This window comes from Siniperca chuatsi, linkage group LG8 (assembly GCF_020085105.1).
Source record: "Siniperca chuatsi isolate FFG_IHB_CAS linkage group LG8, ASM2008510v1, whole genome shotgun sequence".
Taxonomy (NCBI): domain Eukaryota; kingdom Metazoa; phylum Chordata; class Actinopteri; order Centrarchiformes; family Sinipercidae; genus Siniperca; species Siniperca chuatsi.
Genome location: NC_058049.1, coordinates 17,545,620 through 17,569,555, shown reverse-complemented (window position 1 = coordinate 17,569,555; position 23,936 = coordinate 17,545,620). Strand labels below are relative to the sequence as shown.

The following is a 23,936-nucleotide window of genomic DNA, read 5'->3' as shown; positions in this document are numbered from 1 at the left end:
ACTGCAAGCAATCAACTAAGCATGGTTCACTTTTATTAAAGGCTTTTAGGAACCAGTCACAAATTTTGCAGTGATATTGAAGCCAAAGATGTGTCTGCTTGGCCTCAATAACCATGAAAAACACTGAATTCACTCCACTCCTTGAACTGCACACAGCAATGCATGTGTGTAAGCAAAAATTCAAAGATGGCAGTGCAATGACACTATTAAAAAGAGCAGAACTGATGTAATGTATGCGATTGTCATTGAAAACACATGTTCAACACAGGAAATGTTTTTTTTTAAAAACATGTCTTCACCTTGAATGGCAGGTTTGACTTCACATCTCTGGCTCTCTATAGTCCTAACTGGGGAACGTGTTACAGGGAAAGCAAGTTTATTGATGACAAATGAGGAGGGAGAATTAAAGTCAGTCTGTTATTCTGTTATTGAGAGGGAAAGGTGCTTCTTGAGAGAAAACACTGACATCAATCAATTATAGCAAACTGAATAAGACTTATAATTACATAGTTCCCGCCCCCTTTCCCATAACTCTCCTCCCACCACCCACCTGCAAAAATGGCTCCCGAATCACAACAAAATTGCCAAAAAACAAAGCTCAGTGACAATCCCACAGAACGATAAACAACACATTTCAAGTCAGAGGAACCTGAATTGTCATGACAACCAGTGATTCATATGGCACAAGTTTTCCTCTTTACTTTATAGAAAGACAAAAGTCTCTAATTCATCATTGTCTTTCCACAGAATGCAACAGTGCATCACGACTACAAAGTTTGTGTTGCAGTAATCTTTACAAGGTGGATACGCTTAATGCCCCTTTAAAAACACTTGTCGTAGCATGCCATTGGACTTCATATTCAGTAAAGGAAAGTTACAATAAAAACTATACATCTGTCAGCACAGAAATCTCCATAAATATATCAGACAACTGAACGTCAGTCAGAGAAAACTTCCTGAAGAGCAGAAAGATGAGGGGTAAATGTCAACTGTACACAATCTACACCTGGCCTGGCTCCTGTTGTGACTGTTAAGCTATACTGTAGTTGTCTTGCATTAATGGCACAATACATTTAAATGGAGTAAACGTTTTTTTTTTTAACAGTTCATATTGCCCATCTAACACTTTCCCAAAATAAAATACAATAAATAATAATACATGAAGAGATGACCAATAAACAGGCTTCTCCAGTCATTCTCATGCAAAACAAGACAGTGACAATCCGGACAGACATGAGTGCATCACAAACACTCACACACATAAAAGTACACATGAAATGAACTGGCAAAATGCTCAAGGCATGTCCTCTTCTGTCTTTCCAGATACACACAGTTACAATTCCTTCAGTAAACCTATAAAAATTTACAGCTGATACGGGCTAGCCAGCGCCCTTCACATCATTGTAAGTTTCATTACAGTACAATACAAGTAAAGTTAAATTAAATACCTAGACAAGGCTTTGGACCAAAGGAGAAGAGAAAGACAGAGAAAGGGTGAAGAGGAGCAAATACAAAAACAACGATAGCATCAGTAGGAATTTCATTTTATAAAGTGGTTTTCCCTGTAACTGTACTCTCTATAGTAGTAAACATATCTTCACAGAGTAAACACACATCGAGGGAAGGGGGGAGGAGAGGCTGTGTCCCTCTCCAACATACTGTACCTCATCACTGATAGATAATATGCTGCAAAGGCATTTTGCTCCAGTTTCCATAGCTTAACTTTTTAAATTCACTTTTTTGTGATGTGTTCTTTTTTATTTTTTTACACTCTTCTTGATGAATCCTGTTCATCGTGTTTCTTTTTTCCCCATCATTTCTTCATAGAAAAACACCTAAGTACCAGCTAGGTTCCTTCACAGTTAATTTTAGTGCAATGAGAACACACATGCTCCCTCGCTGGTGGGAGGGTTAGCTGCCGCCAGTGCCTCATGTCTTTCCCAGAACATTAGACCTGATGGGAGAAAAGAGACGGAAGGTTGCAGCATGGTGTGTCAGTTTACACTCGACAGTATTTCTCATTTGACGCGTGTTGTTATTCTTACCTGAGTGCTTTCCATCTGTCCTTCTCTACCTGGTTCTCTGGGCTCTCACTCTCATAGGATGCGAGGTAGAGTCCTGGGGAAGAATGAGAAAAGACATAGTTGGGAAATAAGTAAAGAGGATTGATTAGTAAGAGCAAACTATCCCAAACAATAGTGAAAATACTTGGATCAACATGTGCAGAGAAGTTTATAAAGTAAAAACAGGTTCTCACCGTCCTCGCTGAAGATGGGAGCAGTGTGGAGGTAGTGTAGGATGGCCCGATCTTCCTCAAATGGACACTCCACCTGTTTCCATGTCATGAACTCCCCAACCTGCCGTGCCAACTCCACAAATTTCTAAGAAACAAAATTACACTGAGTAAAGTTTTTTTTCCGGATGGTTAAATGAGGCAGGGTCATTAGAAAAGGGACTGGCTCACCTCAAAGTTGACGTGGCCATTGGGCAGCCGATTGGCACATCCTTCATTCAGGAAGTAAATGTCTTTGATCAGCAGACTGAAGAAGGGGATCACAATCTGAAGAGAGAAAACAGGCCGGAAGATGTTAGAATTATTGACGTGAAGATGAAAATAAATGATTGAGTTGATGCCAGCATGCTTTCAGAGTGATAGCAGCGATGTGGCGCGGAGCCCTACCCTTTCTCTGTTGCTGTTGGCAGTCTGAGAGCGATGGGCGGCCCCCCTCAGGGCTGTCCTGTAGTTGTAAAAGTTTCCCGTAGGATCCATCTGATGCTGTCAAAGCAAATAGCAACCAGCAATACAGTGTCAACTCCAAGTTATTACCTGTCTTGTACTTCTCAGTCAGTGAATAGTTAGATTGTTTTTTTACCTCGAGAATGAAGAACTTGGCAGTCTTGGCTTTGCCCCAAGTCTTCTTCAGCCGAGACACAGGACTCATGTTCATACCGGCTACGGGAGGAAATAGATTTCAACTATTAATACCAGGTCATGCAGGAGAATTCTCAGTGATAATACTCTCAGATATCACAAAATTAGACTCACAGATGATGGCCATAAGGGAGTTGAAGTTTCCAATGTTGAAACACTCCCTGGCAACATCGATGAAGAACTCTATCACCTGGGCCCTCTGCTTTTTCTTCGCTGGCTGCAAAAAAAGATGTTTTTGTTTCATATTGTCTTTATTTTTCATAATGAATGTTATCTGTCTCTACAGGTACAACAGTTCAACTATCCTTGCCAGTCAGAGTGTAATAACACAGAGTAACCATTAGGGGGCAGTGATGCTCTGTAACAACTAAACTGCCTTAATCTGTTGCCCCTCTATTTGTTTATAAGAATGAAATACTACTACAATATGAAGTTTTTCAAGAAATTAAAAGTTAAATCTGAAAAAATACAGAAGGACTGGAGCTATAATAAATACAAATATAAAATCCAAGTATACTGTATAGTGTTGCTAACATTTCAGTGTTTTCAGTTGTATGTGTGCAATGAAATAACTTCTGTTATGAATTGGCGCTATATAAATAAAAATATGTTTCAGAAATAAATATCCACTCAACCGGCACAACAGAATATAAACTATGTATAAAAATGCCTCCTCCCATTCATTTTCATGTATATTTCATGATTAAAGTGCTTTTTATCAGTAGTTTTCCGATTATGTGAACAGGGCAAGCGTTCTTAATGTTTTTCATACTCACTTTTGGCATAATGAGTATATTTTGTGTGCCGTTTGTTTGCTTCTGAAGTCTAATGTCAGAATAAATGAGCACCTGGTGTACCGACATTTGCCACTCACCATGCAGATCTCAGTAGCTACCAAGTAACACAGTCTGTTGAACCACCTGACATAAGCCTCCAGGTTGGTGGTTTTCTTTTTCTGGTCACTGAAGCATGGCTGTTGATGATACACAAACATGCACACACAATACACTAGTCAGTATAGGGAGTGCTACCATCGGGAATTGCTCTCATCCTAATTAGTTTCCTGTCTACAGGCTGACCCCCTACGTGAGTGTAAATGACAAAGACAGCGAGCTGGGAGCGGAAATAGCACGATCACTAGAGAGCACAAGAAAAACCATTGGGGAAGGACAGACAGAGCGGAGAGGAGTGAAAGAGACTGCAACTGAATCCGAAGAAAAACTACAGTAAACGAGTGACAGTGGAAGAAGAGAGTGTTTCAACAGTTATACAGGGAGGGCAGATGAAGCACTTGTGTGTGCTTGCTACAGCGTGTTATATTACAGTGCTGTGCTGTATGTGACCTTAGTGGCCTCCTGACCTTTATATGTCCCCTTAAGAAGCAAATCCTGCTTAGACTTTAGACCCCAACAACACAATATACAAGGCTTTTTATGCTTTTTTTTTCCTGTGACAGCTTTTCAAATTCTGCTTCCTACAGGATTCCCCAACAAAACAAAATTTTAGAATTCATACATTCATGCATTACTCCTGAAAATCATATTGACACAGAAAAAAATGAGGATTTATACATGCTCAAAATAAAAGTTTACCTGGGTTCCATCTAGCGGGTCTTTCTGAACAAAGGCTTGGACAAACTCCTCCGGCCCGATATGACTCAAATGTTCCTGGAATACGAACACACACACACACACACATGCACACACACACATGCACACACCAATGGGGGTAGTCCCATTAATAATTCTTTCATTTCGGTAATGGAAGGCAATCAATAAGGGGAAGTAATGACTCACTGACGTGACTCATTGGAATCATATTTCCTCAAAGTGACACAAGAGACAATATTCACTTCTATTAAAAGACGACTGTGCAGTCACATACATGTGCAAATCAAAGTGACTCATTAGACCCATCTCAACTAGTGATATAATCCAAAACAAAAACAGTGCTGCACACACACACACACACACACACACACACACACACAGTGACAGAAAGCACAATGGAGTCTAATTCTTTTTAATCTGAATTAGCATCTTGCTAAAACCTACATTAGAAATAGTCCTGTATGTGAGCACTGTACATGCCTGTCTATCTCTCTCTTTCTCTCTCCTTTTGTGCGTGTGTGTGTGTGTGTGTGTGCCAGAGTGTGAAGCTGTCAGGTCACATATATCCACAGCAGTTTTATCCCCTTTGTTTGAAGCCCCAGGCACATCACTGACTTCTAGGGTGATGTCACCGCTCAGACAAGGGTACAAGCTTACTCAGGCACACACACACACAGAAACACAACCACTCCCAGATACACGTGCCGACATCAAGACACACATGAATACACTGAAGGAGCCACGCATGCAATGTGAGGGACACTGCAGAGATCCTTTGTTCATGTATGTTTTGTTGCATTATTCCCTTTTTATTACACTGGTTGACGACTAGTTAGTGCTGGAATAGCTGACAAGTAATAATTAAGGTTATACTACAGTGAGCTTTAAAATGCTAAAAGATTACAATGTTAAGTGATTCTGCCAATTTTAGTTTGCTATTATACCTCCCACTGTCTTTTCCTTTGTTCTTTCACAGTCATTTCCTATCACCCTCATATCTCTTTTTATCCACTCTATCTCCCTGTTTGATGTCTTATATTCCATGGTTAAGTCCTTGACTTGGACTATGTTTCCACCCATGCTTCACCATCCTTAGCTCCTTCTCTCCCCCCATCTAACATCCTTTCCACTCCTCCTCGTCAATCCTTGTTATCATTTCTTACTCTGACCTCTGTGTAACCTGCACTTCCCTCCCTCTCCCTTCCCCTCTCCTCACCAGCTCCACGTGGGTAAGCTGCTGTGCCAGTGTGTACGGGTCATTGCAGATGGAGAGCATGTCCTTCTGGATAGGCGGAGGCTTGGTTTTGAAGGCCACCAGCTTGTCAGAGATGGAGGAGGCGTTGAGGGAGACCTTGACAATGCTCTCTTCCCCTTGGCTCATCAGGGCCAGCCTCTGGCTAAGCTTCTGCAGCACCTGGTTCAGGGTTTTCCAGTACGCCTGCGGAGAGGAGAGGAGAGGAGAGTTGGCAGGTTGTGAGCCAATATGTAAGCGTTCTATTCTCTGCCATGGTAAGCATGCTCACTCTTTTTATCCCAGCTCTTTATTTTAGACCTTGTGAACAATTTATTTTACAATAAGTTATTAAGCGTACAGCTATTAATATTAGTTAGTCATTAATTATTATTGTTGTTATTGGCAACCAGAAAACCAATTAATATCGCTCATGATTAATTAAATGACTAGCAACAAAAAACAAGCTGACTGGCAGATGTCAGGATATGTTCCGTATAAAGTTGTCTTTCATGTCAGTGCAGTGTAAGTTCACAACTGGGCAAACCAAAGTTTGTCTGTATTTATGCATTCTTTCTTGTGAAATAGATCTTAGCAGACTGTATTTCTGTACATTAACCCACTTCTGTAAATAGAGTAACTTAATATCCATACAGTATTTTTTGCAGCATTCTTTGCACTGCCATGCACTCTTACACAACCTGTACCAGAGCCCTGTACATGCAGTACATAATAACAATCTGACCTGCAGCAGGAGGAATCTGTAATAATAATCCAATTATGTAATATAAATCCTAGCATAACACTCTGAATGGGACCATTATGCACAGTGAGTACTTTTATTTTTGATACTTGAGTCCATTTTGCTAATAGTACCTGCATACAGTATACATACTGTATATACACACACACACACACATATATATATATATATAGTTTGTGTTCCAGCTCTTCTGTTTAGCTCTGTCTGTATCTGTATCATGCTGTAAGTTTGTAATTTGTAACATCTACTTCATGATTTGTAAAGAATTAATAAATTTGACTATTTGTTAACTCTTTATATGCATTAATTGGTGCCTCATTAACTGTATCACTGTGTGTGGCTGGTTGCTGTTTGGTGAAAACCTTAAATCTCCAAAACATTAAGATTTAAAAACATCTCTATTTTTAGCACAACAATAATGCATTTTGACTTTATCTAATGGTGTTTGAAAGGATTTAATGAGCCCAGAAGAAGAATTAAAGAGTACAATGTCATTTTTCAGTTGAATTCAAACATGTTTTCGAAGTTTTCTCACAACAGCAGCGATGTGCTGTGTGTCCAGGAATGTGTGTTGCTGTTCCCCTCCCTGCAGATAACTGGTCACAGGGGCCGTTAGGTCAGTCTGTCTCACAATTGACCCAGAGCCACAGCTCCCACATGAATCTACACACATGCAGACACACCCATACTGTAGACAGCAGGCTGTAAATAGCAGCACATTCATCACCACCTGCCCTTTCCCTCTTTTTGTCCTCTCTTCACTTCCCTCCATTTTTCCTGGTCTTCCACTCTTGACTCCTCCTCCTTCTCTTCCTCCTCTACCTTCTCTTCTGCTCTCTGTGCCCCTGAATCCCATCCCCCCATTTTCTCCATCCATCTCCCTCCCTCTATTTTCCATCGAGGCTGCAGATAGAGCCACTCCTCTAACATCCTTCCTTCCTCACTCCTCTCCTGTAATGTAAGATTGGGTAACACGGAGCTGTGGCTACTCACCCTACACTGACTCCTTCCATCAACCTGCTACAGTGGTAGTGATGATAATTGAATTTCGTTCCCCATCAGAGCGTTTCTCACTTTGGCTACGGCTTATAAAGGCTATAATGGCAACAACTACACTATCAAAATCAGGAGTCTTACAGCCCATCACAAATTACTGTCCTGTAGAAATGTATAACTTCATGAGTAGTTTGTTATTTTATCCTTTTTAAAGAGCATTATTCCAAAAACAGAAAAGAATTCCAGTCTTTGGTGAAGATGACTGGACTGCTATCATATGGTTGCAGCTCCGTGTCATTAGTGTACCTCATCACATGGAGCTATCCTGTGGATGATGTCTTTAAGGTGTCCGACCATCTTCTCGTCCCTGAAGTCAGACGGGAACGTCTCCGTCCACTCTGTCAGCAGCTGCAGGATCTTGGGACCAAACTTGCGCACTTTTACCTGTTGTTGAAGAAATGAAAGAGGTTTAGTGTGGTCTACATTTGGGACTCCCTCAGCAAAAGAAAACACTATCAATCAAGTCAGCAATCTGGAAAAAAATCCGTGGTTGCTGACATGCAGAACACAAGCAAGTCTGAATGCTTTTGCTGTGCCTGTGTTTCTGATAATTAGCTTGTGCATGTTCAAACAGGAGTTATGTATTTGTGTGTGCTGACCGTATCGAGTGGGCTCTGATCCAGCTGCTGCTGTTTGATGCACAGCTCACACACCCTGGCAAGCAGCTCCGGAGGAGGGATGAACAGACGAGCGCTCAGCAAGAAGGTAAACACATAGGCTTTCTGTCAAAGGACAGAAGGAGACATTCGCTAAAACACTGCCACTACATCAATAAATAACACTGCAGCTTTCTGTAATTAAAGGAAGCAGAGCAGCACTTTAAACTGAGACATGGGTCTAAGTAGCAGTACTGTCACTACAACCATAAACTGAAATGGACTTTCTGATGAAGTTTATAATGAACAGTGGTGTGACTGTAGTACATTTCCGTTTACCTCAGGGTAGTAATCGGCAGTGGGAACTAAGTTGTGGATCAGGGTGTCCAGGGAGGCGGAGGTGATCGGGGGCCCATCAGCCAGGCAAGCCCCGGGACCCGGGCCCTCCTGTGGGGCCTCCTCCTCCTCCTCAGGCTCAGCACAGGCCAGATGAGGACTGAAGCCACTGGGAGTGGTGAACATGGTGCCTGAGCACACAGTCTGGGGCATTCCTGTCTAAGATACAAATAGACAGAAAAAAAAACTGTCAGCAGAATATAGAAAGAATGAGGAAGAGGGAAAAGGTTGGGTTTTATGAAAAGGAAAATCAAGTACATTACTGGTAGTAGTTCATTTGATTTGGTAAGAGGAAATTAATTTAATGCACATGTTGCTCAAATTAGATGTCTGGCACAACTACTCCACTTCTAGCAGTTAGTGGTAAATGTGATATGGGATGGAAACCTCCAATCATGCTCAATATAAAGATCTTTGACAGGGACATTTTGCATGGACATCCCTGGATTAGTGAGATGAAAGCTTTATTTTGTATTATTAATACAATTTTAAAACAGGTAACATAATGCTCAGCGCATATTGCTCCTTATGTATGTGTATGTGAAGCAGAATTTACTTACACAGTAAGTCCATGTGGGCTGGGCACTTCTAAGTGCATGACACAATAAATAACTTCACTAAGGCATCATTCTATCTTTCACACTCTCACTGCACTAGATCTGCTAAACCTCTCATTCAGCCTGAATTCTTTAACACACTTTTCTCTTTTTTCAGTCTTCTTTCTGGTGTATCATCTCCTATTCACTCTCCTTCTACGCAGCAACACACTCATTTCTTTCAACTGATAAAGCGATGCCTTAGTCGGGGGATACAGAATACCCCCCAAAACAGCTGCCCCCGTCTCCCACATTGACAAGACAGAGGAGAGAACGAAAATCTGGGTCACTCAGTCGCCGTGGAGACAGTTGATGCCTGAAAGCGATCGTGTGGCCTCCATCTCTGCCCTGTATGTCTTTCCCTTTAAGAATGCTTTGGGTTACACATTTTAAAAATTCAACATTCTCCTTCCCTCAATGGACCAACACTGCATCTGTAGTGGAAAGAAGCACTTACTGTACTGCACGCTAGAGTAGAGATACTACAGAAATAGAGAGCACTGTGATCCCCAGGGTGCAATTATCATCATCACTCATCATCACCTTAATGTCATCTACATGTAACTGATAAATCATACAGACCTCTCCTTCATTAGTTTTAAAATGGCAAGGCAAAGGAAATAGAAAATATTGGTTAAATAAAATAAAATTTTGTACTTACAATACTGATAGGTTTTGGTTTCCTGTCCGAATTTGACATTAATTTGACATAAAAATAGACTCTGCTGGGCTCCTGCTCTCACTGACCGAACCTGGTGACTACGTCTACCTGAATTACTCATCATCACCAAGGACGGCAGTCTCTGGGCGCCTTCAGGCAAGTTCAGTGGCACATAGCCTCTCTGCCTGCAGGAGTCACAAGAAAGGCAGCAAACCCACTTGCTGACAGTGAGACCTTGAGCAACATGCAGGAAGTTATTTCAGATGTAAACACGCCATATTCTTCCTGCTGTTTGTAGCTCAGACAACAGCCTGCGCACATGTGCACATAAAGTGTAAAGCAGAAGAGAGGTGAAGAGAACCATTCCCTCCACTCTAATATTGTCAGATAAGGCAGAGCTTGACTAAAACTACCATTATAAACTGTAACACAACAAAAATAATACAATTTCAGAGAAGAAAAAGAAAATCTGAGAAATGGCATGATATGGCCACATAAACTATCATCCTAAATCACTGGAGGAAACCTAGGAATGGTCCAGGTTTGCTGCAATTGTTTCATCGTCTTGTGACCTTCAGGTTCCCTCCCCCCCCACTCGCCTATCAGCCACCTTGAAAAACCGGTGTCACAGTTCCCTGGGGTGAAAGGTCAAGCGCACACTGGCGTTCAGAAGTAATGTCTCAAGTTTCCTGTGTGAGGGGTTCAGCTTTCCTTTGTTCTCCCTCTTTTCATACACATGAGCACTTATTCATGCACTTGTACAGACCTAGACATGAACACACACAGACAGGCACATAAAAGGCTGGGGGATGGGGAGTCTTTTTACAGCCTTCCTTCCTACTTACACCGCTGACACCTACAGCCATATCTCATATATGTTGTGGTTAAAGAGGACCGTTCTTGTCTGCTCCTCTGAGCTATAATCATGGCTCTTCTATTGTACCCCACTCTGTGAAAGAGTGACAACAGCGTGTGAGAGGGAAAAAAGACATGTTTAAGCGAGCAGATGACACTCAGGACATCTGATTGAGCTGTATCAATTTACATACTGAAGCTACATACCACACTTAATAGGGCAAACTCTCACACACATACACAGACACAGACAGAAAACTCATATCTGTGTGTGTCTCACTGCCCTGAACTTCAAGAAGCAGGGTTAGACATTACCACGGAACCTCAGCTGAAAAATATTACTACCATAATCTAAAATGCTGGTCTAAAATTTCCTCAATACAACATTTGAGCTGTTTTCCTCCAATAAAAGTGACGGTGACTGTCTAGATTAGGTTCCAAAAGGAGAAAACCTGAGGTGTCCTTGCAGCGACCTCCTCTAGATTGGATTACAACATGCAGCCACAGAGAAGGCATGGCCCGATAAACAGAGAAGTGGACAAATCCAACAAGCCTCTATAACAACACAGATGCAGTAGGAAAGCCTTATGGTAAGCGGAAGGAACTTCCTCTGTGATAGGAATGACAGGAAGACAAACTCTGCTTAGCTCTAGGAGTGTGTGTGACTAAATCCAGGAGTTTATCTGTGAGTCATCTCATGCATACAAACACACACACACACACCAGTGTGTTTGTGTTCATATAAGTATGGAAGTGACTGAGAGTGTTATTCTACGTGCCCACACTCTCAATGATTTTCTGTATCATTTATGATCATCTTCACTCTCCTTATTTCTCCCAGTTGCTTCCGCCTCAGCTCTCCTCTCTTCCCTCCAACATTTCTCAGGCTCGTATTCATCATTTCATCACAGCTCTGCGTCTCTGTCAGTCGATACCTCACAGTCTGTAGCAGTCGAGGTCAGTCAGGTAACTCCTCGACAGATGTGTACATCTTATGATAGACCAGTCATCAGTGTCTGTGAATGACACCCTCGACCTTGTCATCACTGTGCCACTAAAGCTGATAAAGACAAAGAAGAGGGAAACTGCATTGATGCATCTTAGAGTGCTCATATCAAGTTAAAGTGAGACTATGTAACTTTTTGCTGAACGGCGGCCATTTTGGTTAAAAGTGACAATTACAGGAAAATGGCACATTGAATTTCCCTAAGATTCTCTAAAGTCAGTTGCATTAAGGGGAACTTTGCACATCAAAGTATTTTGTCCGTTTACAGGTCTTGGGGAGTACTACTGCATATGTGAAAAAGTTTTATAAAGCCTTTTGTGGCTCCAGAGAGAACTGCCCAAAAGCTGATAAATTGCCTGAAACCTTGAAAAGAATAAAAGAATAAAAGAACTGAGCTTACCAGACCTCTGTAGCCTGCTCCTCATCTCTGCTTTAGGCTAGCAGCTCAAGGCTACATTAGCCACTACTAGCATTACACACCCAAATCTCCGACTAAACTGTCAGCATTCGAGTTGGATAATGTAGGTGCCAAATTTTGACAAAGAAAAAGAATGTGTGGAATAAAAACAACTATATGTCTGGTTGTTCTGCATCAATTTCATTACTGTTATTTTTACTGTCCATCATGAGTCTGACAGTGTTATAGAAGTGTCAGAGTTGAATGGGACTACTCCTGGTGAGGTACACTGTGCTTACTGCTTGTTTTACTTTTGTGTGTTCGTGTGACCGGAAAATGCAAACTAAAATGGACAGCTACTTCCAAGAAAATGTCATGGATCACTACTTTTTATAACTTCTTATATTATTTTACAACCATATCGCTAACACAGCTTGTTTTCCCTACAATGTGACCAAGCAGTCATCCACAGCTGTACTCTATGTATAGCTTGTTTCCATACCTCATGATACACCCAGCTCCCTCTGTGCCTGTCACATTGCATCAACACTGCATGAAATAACACGCTGAGAAACAAGCAGCTAAGAACAGGTGAGTGTAGTGGTGTGTGCTCTAATCCCCTCAGAGATCTCCAGCAGCCAGCCAACGGCAGCCCTGCACTCTGTCTAGACAGCTGGGGGAGTGTCATTGTTCAGGACCCTTGCAGCGTGCGTGTGTGCGTGCGTGCATGTGTTTTGTCTTGTGATTCTGTCAGGCTGTTATCGTTGCCATCAGGGGATCCGCCTGCTTTGTTCTATCCAGATTAACAGAATGGCACTGTCTGGAGACACACAATCTTTATCAGCACCCTTGACTGTCTAGCTGTCTGTGTGTGTGTGTGTGTGTGTAAGTGTGGTGTGTGTTGATAAAACAATGGCATTCCTGACATGACCAAGCAGTTTCACAACTCTGTTAATCTCTGTATTCTAGTAGCCATTTTATATCTTGGTCTCTGTAAAACCTGTTTCACCACATAAATAGGATAACTCACACCTATGTGTGTGTGTTTTTTGAAGAGAATGGTGACACAGCTGCTGACAAGTCAGTTCTGCCACTAAGGAGTTAATGGATGAGGACTATCAGCATTAGAGACTGCTCTCCGCTGAAGAGGCTTATTCAGACCAAACCACTGTCTGACCTCTATCATTAAGGAGTCAAGGGTCAAAGGTGAAGAGTTAAGGCTCCTTGGTGGGGGCAGATGGATCCAAACTTACTCTGGGGTCGTTGTTGTAATAATGCTCTGCTGCTTGGCTCAGTTTTGAGGCGATATAGGCTTTGTCTGAAGTTAGGGACATTTTTAAAAAGGTCTTCAAGAGAAAGACTTTTCCATTAGGGCTGTCACAGTTGACCTTGATTCATTGGCACTGCTGGCCATGTCTATTCATCATCATCCCAAATGAAAGTTAAGGACAAGGTACTTACCTACAGGTATATATTCCAGACCTGCATGCTTTTTATAGTAGCTGAAATAGTCTAGATCCTTTCATAAGGATGCTAAAAAATACAATTTCTCTGGACAAGAATGACATGCATTTCTGATAAGTAAGTTTGAAATATTGATGGTATACAAAATGTTATATTTTCAAACCCCCAACTTTAGTTGAATTATTCTACCAAGTCCCCAAACAACCATGCTTTCAAGGCTGTTTTATGTCCTTGAGGGTACAGCTGATACAAAGGCCAATTAAATCTATTCCTGCACCAGCAGACCTTATTCAACTGATAGGGGGCTTGAATTTGTTGGTGACAAGATTGGTGTGTTGTTGGGTGAAAAGATCAAATATAGAGAGTGGAGGTCTATAACCCACTGTCCTATTGCTTCCAAGGAAACGTCAAAATCTAAAATAGTTAGATTTTTTTTTGCTATATTTTGTAGTTTCTTATATATTTTTTGCTTTCTCCTTAGTTAGGACTGCTTATGTATAACTGACTGAATACATTTATTTTAACAGAAAGGATATGGCATATCGAATTAACAATACTGAGAAACACCGCAAAGCAAGATTGAAACCAAGACGTGATGAAATATTATTCTTAGAGGAGCGGCAAATCTTCAGAGGTAAGCACAGCAAATATCTGGCATGGGTATTGCAGCAACATTTTGTTTCGTTTCTGTAATTGCTTCCTGGTTTCAGAGATCACACAGTTAAAGGAAGGTAAAAAGACTGAGGTAAAAACTGCATTCCCTACCTTGCTCAGGGATGCGATGAGTATAGGAATAAGATGGCAAAGATAGGAGAGAAAGGTGGGCTGTGGAGGGGGGTGATATTCTCCCCCAGGGTTGTGTGCAGACAGTCTAGGCTCTATGTTAAATTCGCCTCCTGCCAGACTCACTAAACTCCTCTTTTCCCTTGCAGACTTCATCATATGACTCCAGGGCTACCTCCTCACCCACTAATTTACATACTCTAACACTTCCTTTCTAATTTAGCATCCACATGTTTGCTCCTTCAACACATTACAGTTTCAACACTTCATCTATTTTGGTGCTGCGCTCTAAAAGAGCAGATACTCGTGTATTTTTGGTCCTGACACTGTTTTGTGTGCCTTAGAGTATTGCAGCTCTGGCCTAATTTTTCTAAAGTGTTCTTTGAAAGCTGAAATGAAGCGACTAGAGAAATAATGAGAGTATTCTCATGATGGCAGGGGCTTAAAAGAAAGTAAACACCTCTTTGTCATCCAGCCTCTCATTCCCTGTTCCCCCCCCCCCCCCCCCTCCTTCATCTCCCTCTCCACGCCCTACTTTCCAATGAGCCCAGTCAGGACGCCTGTACAGATGGCCCTGCAGCCGCCTGCTCTCCCAGTGGGAGCTGTTGGCATGGGAGGCTTCTTGGCCTTCTGCCCAGCCCATCATCCCCAGTCTCAACAGCAGCCCGAAAGTGTACTGGCGTCCAGACTGAATGCCGAGGTGCAGGGGCCGAGCCAGTCTGGCTGCTGAGCTGTACGGTGACTGCCTGGCACCGCTGACAACAGAGAGAGCGCAAAATACCACACATATGTGACCGCACACGTGTTGCAACATAATCAAACCAGCGCACTACTGTTGGTTAATGGTGTGTGTGTGTGTGTGTTTGAGGAGGAGTAGAGCTGAAAACAAACAAGTTCATTGTGTCTTGACACATGCATGCACACTTGCACCCACACAGCAGCCAAACACAGGATTGAATTACCGATGAGGCATTCCAGCTCCCCGCCCATTCCCAAGCCTCTCTCTGTGGTACGAGCCTGACAGAGGTTGGGAATCACACTCAGGGCTCAACAGGGACAAACTTCCCAAATCCCTTTTATTGGAATTCCCCTGTAGTGTCTGAGTGGTGCCACCCTGACATCCTGGCACCTGTTCCACACCCACCAGCTCCATCAATCCCAATGTAAAGCTCACTGCGAATTCTCCTCCTTGAACACACCCTGTGCACATGTGTAGCCATCCTCATTCCTGAGCTGGTTTGGACACAGCTGTGTGCTTGTACTCATGTGCATGTGCTTGCAAAAGGGCTGAGAGAGTCAAAGTGAAAGTCCAAGTCCAAGTGAAGTCACTCCTTCACTGTGAATACAACCATCTGTCCTACTGTTCTCCAAGAGGTGCGGCTGTAGTTCAATGTCTTCTCACATTTCGAACAAAACCAGAGTGAGATAAAGCAAGATGCAAAGACGTTACGCGAGAGAAACTGCACACTTTCCCAAAGTCAAACTATCACCTAGCTAATATTTACATTTAGATGGAATCAGGATCAGCATTACACAAAACCATCAGCCTGTGCTTTTGAGACCAACCCTAAGGGTTGAGCACCATTATCCACTGACTTCTCTTTCAAACCACTTCACATGTGTGAAAAATACAAAATCTGAATCTATTTCCCCTGTTCAGAGTAGATGAAAATGGTGTGCTAAAATGAATTGAAGGTCTGTGACATGCGATGGGTGTGGGCAATCTATCAAGTTACTTAGAGATAATTGGAGCTGAGCACAGATTGACTCTAAGTGCACGTGTATGAGCTTTGGGCGCCCTAAATCTGTCATTCACAATGGTCATAATCCTTTAAAAAACAGTCATGTATTATTCATAATATTCCAATTTACAACCACCCTTGATGCAATGCTCCTTTGAGGGGAATTGGACAAGAGTGATTTTGTCTCTTAACAGGCATGATTTTGCCTCAAGTGCCACTTATGAGGAATTACCAGCTCACCAAGTGAATGGAAGAATATGGGAAGGAAAAACAGAGTGGAGTGATTAAGAGCATCCTGACAGAAAGGCTGAATGAAACAATGCCTATGTGCAGCTACCTCAATAGTCCTTTAAGCGCTTTTTAAAATTAGACTGTTCAACCAAACACCCACTCAGCATTGTATTACTCTCAATCAAACCTGCACAATAACCGCCGCAAACTAATGAGCGAGACGGTAACAGATGCAAATCTAATAACCAGACGTTACTAATTTCATCACGGCTGCCTCCTTTCCTGTTAAAGTACATCTATCTGCTCATTACAACCAGCATGGGCAGAGGTCATGCGGTGTATCACTGCTGATGTATGATGTCAATGCGTACTAATTAGTGTTGAGGGATTGCATGGTCTGGTCCACCTCGTGCCCCATGTGTTTTGATATGATTAGAGAGAGACAGAGGTCAGAATACAGTATATGCTTCATTAATCCGCAACTAGTTGTTTCATGCTGATATTTGGACAGAAAGAGATTTCAAGTCTCTATACCTCGTTTTTGTGTCCATAATGCTTTCTGAAATAACACTCTTATTGACATACAGATTTTTGAACTAAGCTAGAACATGGTACATTCACATACTATGTCAACCTCAACCCACCTGGAAACAATTCAAACCTTTGTTACATTAACAAAAATATAAATTCCAAATAGGGCTAGGTATTTGAAAATGTTCAATACTATTGCTGAAACATGAGTTTCATTACCAATAACAAAATGATTTGGTATCTAAGTTATGTTTACATTCAGGTAAACACAGATTTTTAAAGTATTTTGAATCCTGTATTGTATATGTTTACTGCCTATTTCTTCTTCACTGCCTTTTTTGGCACATTGCTATGCTAGCGTTCAACCAGCGGCAGGAATGTGTATTGCGTGTGTGTGCATCCACATGTGTGCGCAGAATACAAACAAAACAGGAACTTACTCGTTCAAAACATTGCTCCATAGCACTACTACTGGTTAAAAACTCCACAGGGTACCTTTAATTTGAAGAATAAAAACATGTTTTTCTACAAAACCCCCTTTTTTAACAAAAGAAGCTGAACTTCTAAACACAAGAACTTTGCCTAAATAATATTCTGGCAAAACATATTATTAGAAAGGGTGTGAATCTGAGCAAGCATTAGTTACCTGACAGTTTTTGATAATTGTTGCTATGGACACGATTCAAACAATAATAATAATAATAATAATAATAACAATAATAATAATAGTAAACTGGTGACACACCTGTCACCTCGTACCTCAGGTGTGCAGAAGCTCTCGAGCCTGATAAACCAAATTAAAATTCTGATGAGCCACACTGTTCACATGATAGGGAAAAAATTAATTACTTGGAGCCTATATCTGATGGAGTAAGCTATATGCTTACTCCTGTGCTTTACTGAACACACCAGGGATCTAATCATACTCCATTGCTTTTTTGACCAAGCTGATCCATAAAGGAGGACTATCAATAGCTGCCCATATGACAGCATGCAGGCCATGTGGAGGCAGCTAAGACCAGCTCTGGAGAGCAGAGAGTGTTTCCATGAAGTCAAGGCTCCTGTTGGGAGGTAATTAGATGCCTGTTGACTCTCCACCGTGACACCCCCTTTCTCTCTTTTATTCAATAAAAATCCCTTGTTCCTCCCCTCTCTCTCTCTCTCTCTCTCTCTCTCTCTCTCTCTCTCTCTCTCTTCGCTCTGGTGACAGAGCAGCCGGCTGTGATGGAGTGATTCCACATGTGAACCTTCATCACCCTCACTCTCATCATCCCAGTGTCCATGGCAAAGCAGCCAAGTAGCCAAAGGACATCTGAAAGGCCTGTCAGGTACCCAGGCCATCACGATGTTCTGTCCCTTTTTCAATCGGGTAACTTTGGGGATTTCCCCATTTTGCAGGAACATTGAATGAGGCATGAATCGAAATTAAAATGTATTTATAATTTGTTTCCTCTTATTGTTATGTAATTCCCCTAAGAGAGCTTCTCTAAATTGAAAAATGTCTTTGCTTCAGCAAAAACAAAAAAAGAAGATTGATAATTCACACATCCATACAACACAGGAAGGTGGGGGTGGGGGGAGTGGGTGACCATTCAATACATTTATTTTATAGGTTTGTTTGCTTCATGTGTGTTTAACAGTGACATAATCAACTGGAATTCCTCGAGCACAAGTAACAGATTTGCCAGTAGGATGTTGTAGTGGATTCCTGTTTTGACTGCTCCGCCACAAGGCAGTAGTGGAATTCTGTCATATCTGTAGAGTAGAATAGTGTGTGATCTATGATTCCTCCGAATCCACAAACACACAAACACACAGCCATAAACCTTGTGGTGGTGATAAAGCTGTCATTGCTACCAGACTAACAGCTACTGTGTTTACCTCCCTGTCGAACTGCCCCACAGACCCCGGGCCTCTCTCTCTCTCTCTCCACAAACACACACTCACAATGACTGGCCTCACTCTCTGGGAACTTGCCTCTCTCAGTCTCAAACAAAGCAATGCCCTCATTAACAGCACACCTGTTATTCTCAGCAGACTCGGCCTGAATTGGAGGGAGCATGTGATTTAGTCTGTGTCTGTACCTGTAGACTTGTCTCCGGCGACTTCTGACAGACCCCTACTCGGGTGACACAGCCGGAATCTACTGTACTGATGGAGCACACTGTCATTTCAATTCAAAACCATTCTATTGCCGAGGGCAGCGAGGCTTTATGTGCACAGCACAGACGAGCTCAACTGAATAGGTGAACCCAGAAGAAGAGGGTCTTGATCACTGGAGGACAAAGTCAAAGGGTGCTAATGATGGTAAAAGATCAAAAAAATTCAGTGATAATCTCCTGCAAGACTGGAGAGAATCAAATAATTGATTTACAGCATTTTGTCAATTCACAAAGGAAGCTCTTCATTCAGCAAGCCCCGACACAGAACAAAAAAATGTTTGTTTGTCACCCCTCTGGGGTAGATACGCACATACTGCAAGTGAAGGTGAGAGGGAGCAAACACACATTTCCCAGGGTCGCATCCTAAACAGGAGGAGGGAGTAAATAAAGACGAAGCAGGGCATGTGTTAAGAAAGAGGTGAGAGAAGCTGCTGCTGCCTCTTGGAGCTCCATGCTGATAGAGGGTGGAGGAGACCAGAGCTGAGGGTGTGGGAGAGAGTGGCGGGAGAAGCAGCGGCTTTTCTGGTAATATCGACAACCCCAGCTAGAATTTCTCCCCATCTAACTGGTTTCTTACTTACTTACTTTCATGCACCTTGCAAAAAGCTGCAAGAGACAGATAACAAATCCTTTTGGCTTGTATTGGTTGTATTGTGCAAGCTGCTACACCACCCATGGGTGAAAAGGCTGCTTACCACCTCTTGGATGCAGACTTTTTTTCATTCCAAGGAAAATAGAGTAAAATGTCAACGGTGCCACACCTGTTCATTCTGTCCTACCTCTCAGGAAAAATATCAAACAGGCTACCCTACACTTAAATTTACATATGCAGAGACAGCATTGATAAAGAGAGTCAGTGAGTGTTTGAGAAAATCAGCAGTGAGTTTACAGAGGCTTTACTCCCACGTTAATACACGTTAATAATTACACAAAATGAGATAAGCTTCGCACCATGTAGCCAGTTAACCATACCCTGTAAATAACACCATAACATGGGACATTTGTCCGAGTTATCAGTGGCTACTGTCTTTGTTTTCAGAGCTATCCATCGACTATTACAATGTCACCTGCCACCTGTCATCTTATATTCTCTCCTATAAATATGTCAGAGGCAGAAGACGCAGTGATCCCAGCTCCTAAAATGAGCAGGATCCCCTCACACGCCCTTTAAACAGACCTGGGCACCGCTGACTCACGCCATAGACTGTGATGCTTTCATCGTAGTAAAGTGATGCAAGCGGCGCTACAGTATCTCGAACACGATAAGGAATTATGATGTCATCACTGTTGCTAGTAAAGTTCTAAGTGTGACGACACAGTGTTCTAGTCACAGAAAATAGAACGTATGCGTGGAAGCCTGCATATAAAGCATTCCATCACCTCTCACGCTCACAAATGCAAACACACTCATGCACACGCATAGACACACGCACACACACACACACACACATACATATACATATGCACACACACAGGCTGTGGCCGTGAGCGCAATCTCAATATGCTAATGTTGTAGTAGTGGGGTAACCTTGCTTTTATACGCTACTTACCAACACTACACTTTGATCCCCATCTTTGATCCGACTTGTATCCGATGTCAAATCAATAAAACTGCCGCTCCAGATATTCCCAAATTAATTAGCGTTTACAAAACAGCCTGTTCAACTGGCATCAGTGGGAGAAGTAGAGCCGGACTCCGGAGGCACAGTCTGATTGATGTAAGAGGAGGAAATGTCTGTTTTATTTATTGGCTTGTTAAACGTCCTGGCTCTGGACAGGTTTCCACCGGTGAACAGCGGACACAGACGGAGAGCTGACGCCGTGAAAAAGTGGGTCCCTGAAGGTGTGGCGACCGTCCTGTCCTGCGCTACGGAGAGACAGCGGACTGCACAGCACATCCACACGTCCTCGGAGCGAGTGATTAGACAGCGCAGAGGAAAGGGAACTACTCTCACATCGGTCAAGCATGCAAAGTAATGTGACGTCCGCTTTAGATTTTCAAAATAAGACACTCAAACGAACAGAGTTTGCAATTTCTTGTACGGTATGCCAAGATGACCTGATTAGCCCACTTGTTGGCCCTAGGGCAAAAATGAGCTTTGGGCCACTATTTACACTACCACCACCAACATCTTTCCGTTGCATCTTGTCACCTTTAAGTTAACAAATTCAACATGGTTAAATAGTAACATGCATTTTGTTAGTTAGCGCAATATAAACTTGAATAGTGAAGGTAGCCCAGTAAAGCTAGTTTTTGAAGATGAATGTAGGGCCCATTTAAAAGAACTTGTCATTTTAGCTTCATTTGAAACTGTAATTTTGTGGTGCATTTACCCAAATAAATTTGCAGTTAATCAAATTACCTCACAAACCATGCACACAGTGAACCTGGGGCTTTTTAAACCGCTGTTTCACAGCTCATTCACACAAATTTCCATCATCTTTGTAATTTCAGTCAGTGCTGAAATCGGTATTATGAATATTATCAGTATAATATATATCTGTTTGCTTTTATTTTGAAGGGAAATTGATTTCCGGTAGCTTATTGTGTCTGCGGTTTGATACTGGTGTGGGCAGGCAGGGCTACATTCTCTCTCTCTCTCTCTCTCTCTCTCTCTCTCTCTCTCTCTCTCTCTCTCTCTCTCTCTCTCTCTGTTGTCTCCACACACACACACACACACACACACACACACACACACACACACACGCTCTAGTCTCAAGTCTCAGATCTCTGATGCTTCAGGCACTCTCTCTCATTTCAAAGGACTACAGATTGTATCCAATCTTCCTATTTCTGTGTACTGTACATCTCGTGCAATTAAATGTATTGGTGCATATGTCGTTTACTAAGGTTGTAAAAAATGCAGACAGTATGTTCACCAGTGGGCCTTTGAATCCAAGCAAGGCCATGTTGATTTCAAAGCCAATATAATAGGCAAAACAGGAATGAATTTATTATTCAGAGTTGTTCTTTGGTTGGCTAATGAGTCATCCCATTATACACAAGCTTCAGACCAGAGGGGTTATCCAACCTGCCCAGCATGGGCAGATTACAAGAAACAATGGGCACTCTTTTCATTAGTAATCCCCAGGCAAACCCTCTTCCATCCTGAGTGACACTTGCTAGCCATGACCCCCGAATGAAAGGGCCACATCTGAATATGGAAATGAGACTCTGACATTCAAAGCCAGGTTGTATTTCCATTAAAACCATAGTTAATTATTAGCATTACCCTAATTTAAAAACAACAACAAGGGGATGTCCAAAACCTCCCTATTGAGTGGAGATGAGAAGCTGGAATGATGGGTTAAGGGAGTGGGGTGTGGCTTGGTGTTGCCCCGGCTGCTGCTGTCATCATGTTTCTTGCAAGGCTGAGATGTAAGTTATTGGAGGGGAGTAATTCATTTGAAGGGAAGTGTTGTAGAGAAAGAGCGGGGGAGACGGACTGAGAGAGAAATAATTAAGCGGATGAGATGCAGGCAGTGGTAAAGGTCCTTGTCGGGCCATGAGGGGCTGTGTGTGAGCTGCTGTCCCTGGAGCTTTGACGGCTGCCGCTGGGCCCTCTGGATGAGGGAAAGGATGGGGCTGACATTGCAGCAGAGGACAGAGATAAAACTCTCTCTCTCGCTCTCTCTCTCTCTCTCACACACACAGAGGCACTGAAGCAGGTGCTAAGGGTCCTGTTACAGTGAAGGGTGAGAATTTACCAACATGTAAGCATGCTGTTTCACTCATGTACTCATCCCCAAACAAACACACACTCTGACAGACTGAAATGATTTACATCCGTTCCATGGAGAGTTACTTTAATCTTAAAGAATAATTCTGGTTTATTACAACTTATGTCTTAGTTTTGTAGCTTTGGCCATCATTTGTATTGGTCAGGATAACATTGTATTCCCCACAGTAATTGCTGAGACTGAGAATGCAGTGTCATCACAAAAATGAAGTAAGAAGGGGGAAAAATCAGCCCAGGATCTTTCTATCTTTCTATTATGTACCTCATGATTTGAATCAAATTCCAAGATTCCTTGCCAATGTAGGAAGGAAGGGTGTGCAGATGATCAGACTTTGTCTCCTGTCAAAGACCTGCAACTAACTTTTGCTTCTCTATTATCCATTACCACGATCTTTCCCTAACCTTAACCAATTGTTTCGGTAGTCTAACCATACCTTAACTATAATGTATTTACCATAACTATGATATTTCCCTAACCATAACTCTATAGTCTCCATGCACAGATTTTGTGGAAATTGAGAAAAATAAATTGTTGGCATTGGGTGTAAAAAAAATAACGTTAGTGTTGAATGTGATCCAAGGTCTTGCAAAATTGTCCAATATTGACATTCTTGTCTGGCAATAGGGTTGCAAGAAACATGAGCGGTCAGATGATCAGACAGGTTGTAAACAGTGCGACAGTATAGCTAAATTATCTACCACTTTATCTGGAGGTGAAACCAAAAGTGAGCACACCTGAAATGTTGGTAATAATCTCTCACTTCACAGTGCACGCAACTACAGCAAGTACAGCAGGCCAAGATTAAAACAGAATGTCGATCTGTGTGTTATCATAATTGATAGAAATGATAAGATCCAAAGTGTAATAAACCTTTAATTGCTGAATGTCTGACCCCAACCCGTAACCTATCCTTAACCAAAAACCAAATGTCTTTATGCTTAAGCTTGTGTGGTGACCAAGTGTTTTTCCCCAGATGTAAGGGTAATTCCCAGCAGTGTGACTGTGTGAACAGATGTGAATAATGCAAGTACACATACAAACACAATAATGCCTCAGCCAGCATATGAGGGGTTTGTTTACGAGGACGTTTGTCAGTGTTTCAGACATTCACTCACTTACTCTGCCTCTCTAATCTTCACCAGTCTCTTAGGTTAGTTTGTCTAGTATGTGTGTACTTGAACAG

General features: G+C 42.2%; 1 protein-coding gene across 2 annotated transcripts; it reads right to left on the bottom strand.

Moving 5' to 3' along the window:
- Nucleotides 1-16: 16 nt before the first annotated feature.
- LOC122880395 (ras-GEF domain-containing family member 1C-like) lies at nt 17-20,952 on the bottom strand. Of its 2 annotated transcripts, XM_044205463.1 has the most exons (15): nt 20,563-20,952; nt 11,632-11,756; nt 8,528-8,743; nt 8,192-8,314; nt 7,839-7,976; nt 5,759-5,980; nt 4,525-4,599; nt 3,807-3,905; nt 3,047-3,149; nt 2,874-2,953; nt 2,681-2,776; nt 2,465-2,560; nt 2,258-2,381; nt 2,046-2,118; nt 17-1,954 (listed from the first exon to the last, which is right to left on the bottom strand). In XM_044205463.1, exons 3-15 carry the CDS (start codon nt 8,735-8,737, stop codon nt 1,930-1,932), a joined length of 1,464 nt encoding a protein of 487 aa, XP_044061398.1. In that variant the 5' UTR covers nt 8,738-8,743; nt 11,632-11,756; nt 20,563-20,952; the 3' UTR covers nt 17-1,929. The 2 variants fall into 2 exon arrangements, with proteins under 2 accessions (XP_044061398.1, XP_044061397.1); XM_044205462.1 differs by lacking the exon at nt 11,632-11,756 and having other exon boundaries at nt 20,563-20,951.
- Nucleotides 20,953-23,936: the final 2,984 nt, after the last annotated feature.

Coding starts and splice junctions, on each gene's coding strand:
- LOC122880395 (XM_044205463.1), bottom strand. CDS start 8,737: ATGCCCCAGACTGTGTGCTCAGGCACCATGTTCACCACTCCCAGTGGC. Junction 3,150..3,806: donor TAGCTACTGAGATCTGCATG/GTGAGTGGCAAA, acceptor CTTTTTTTGCAG/CCAGCGAAGAAAAAGCAGAG. Junction 1,955..2,045: donor GACAGATGGAAAGCACTCAG/GTAAGAATAACA, acceptor TTCTCCCATCAG/GTCTAATGTTCTGGGAAAGA.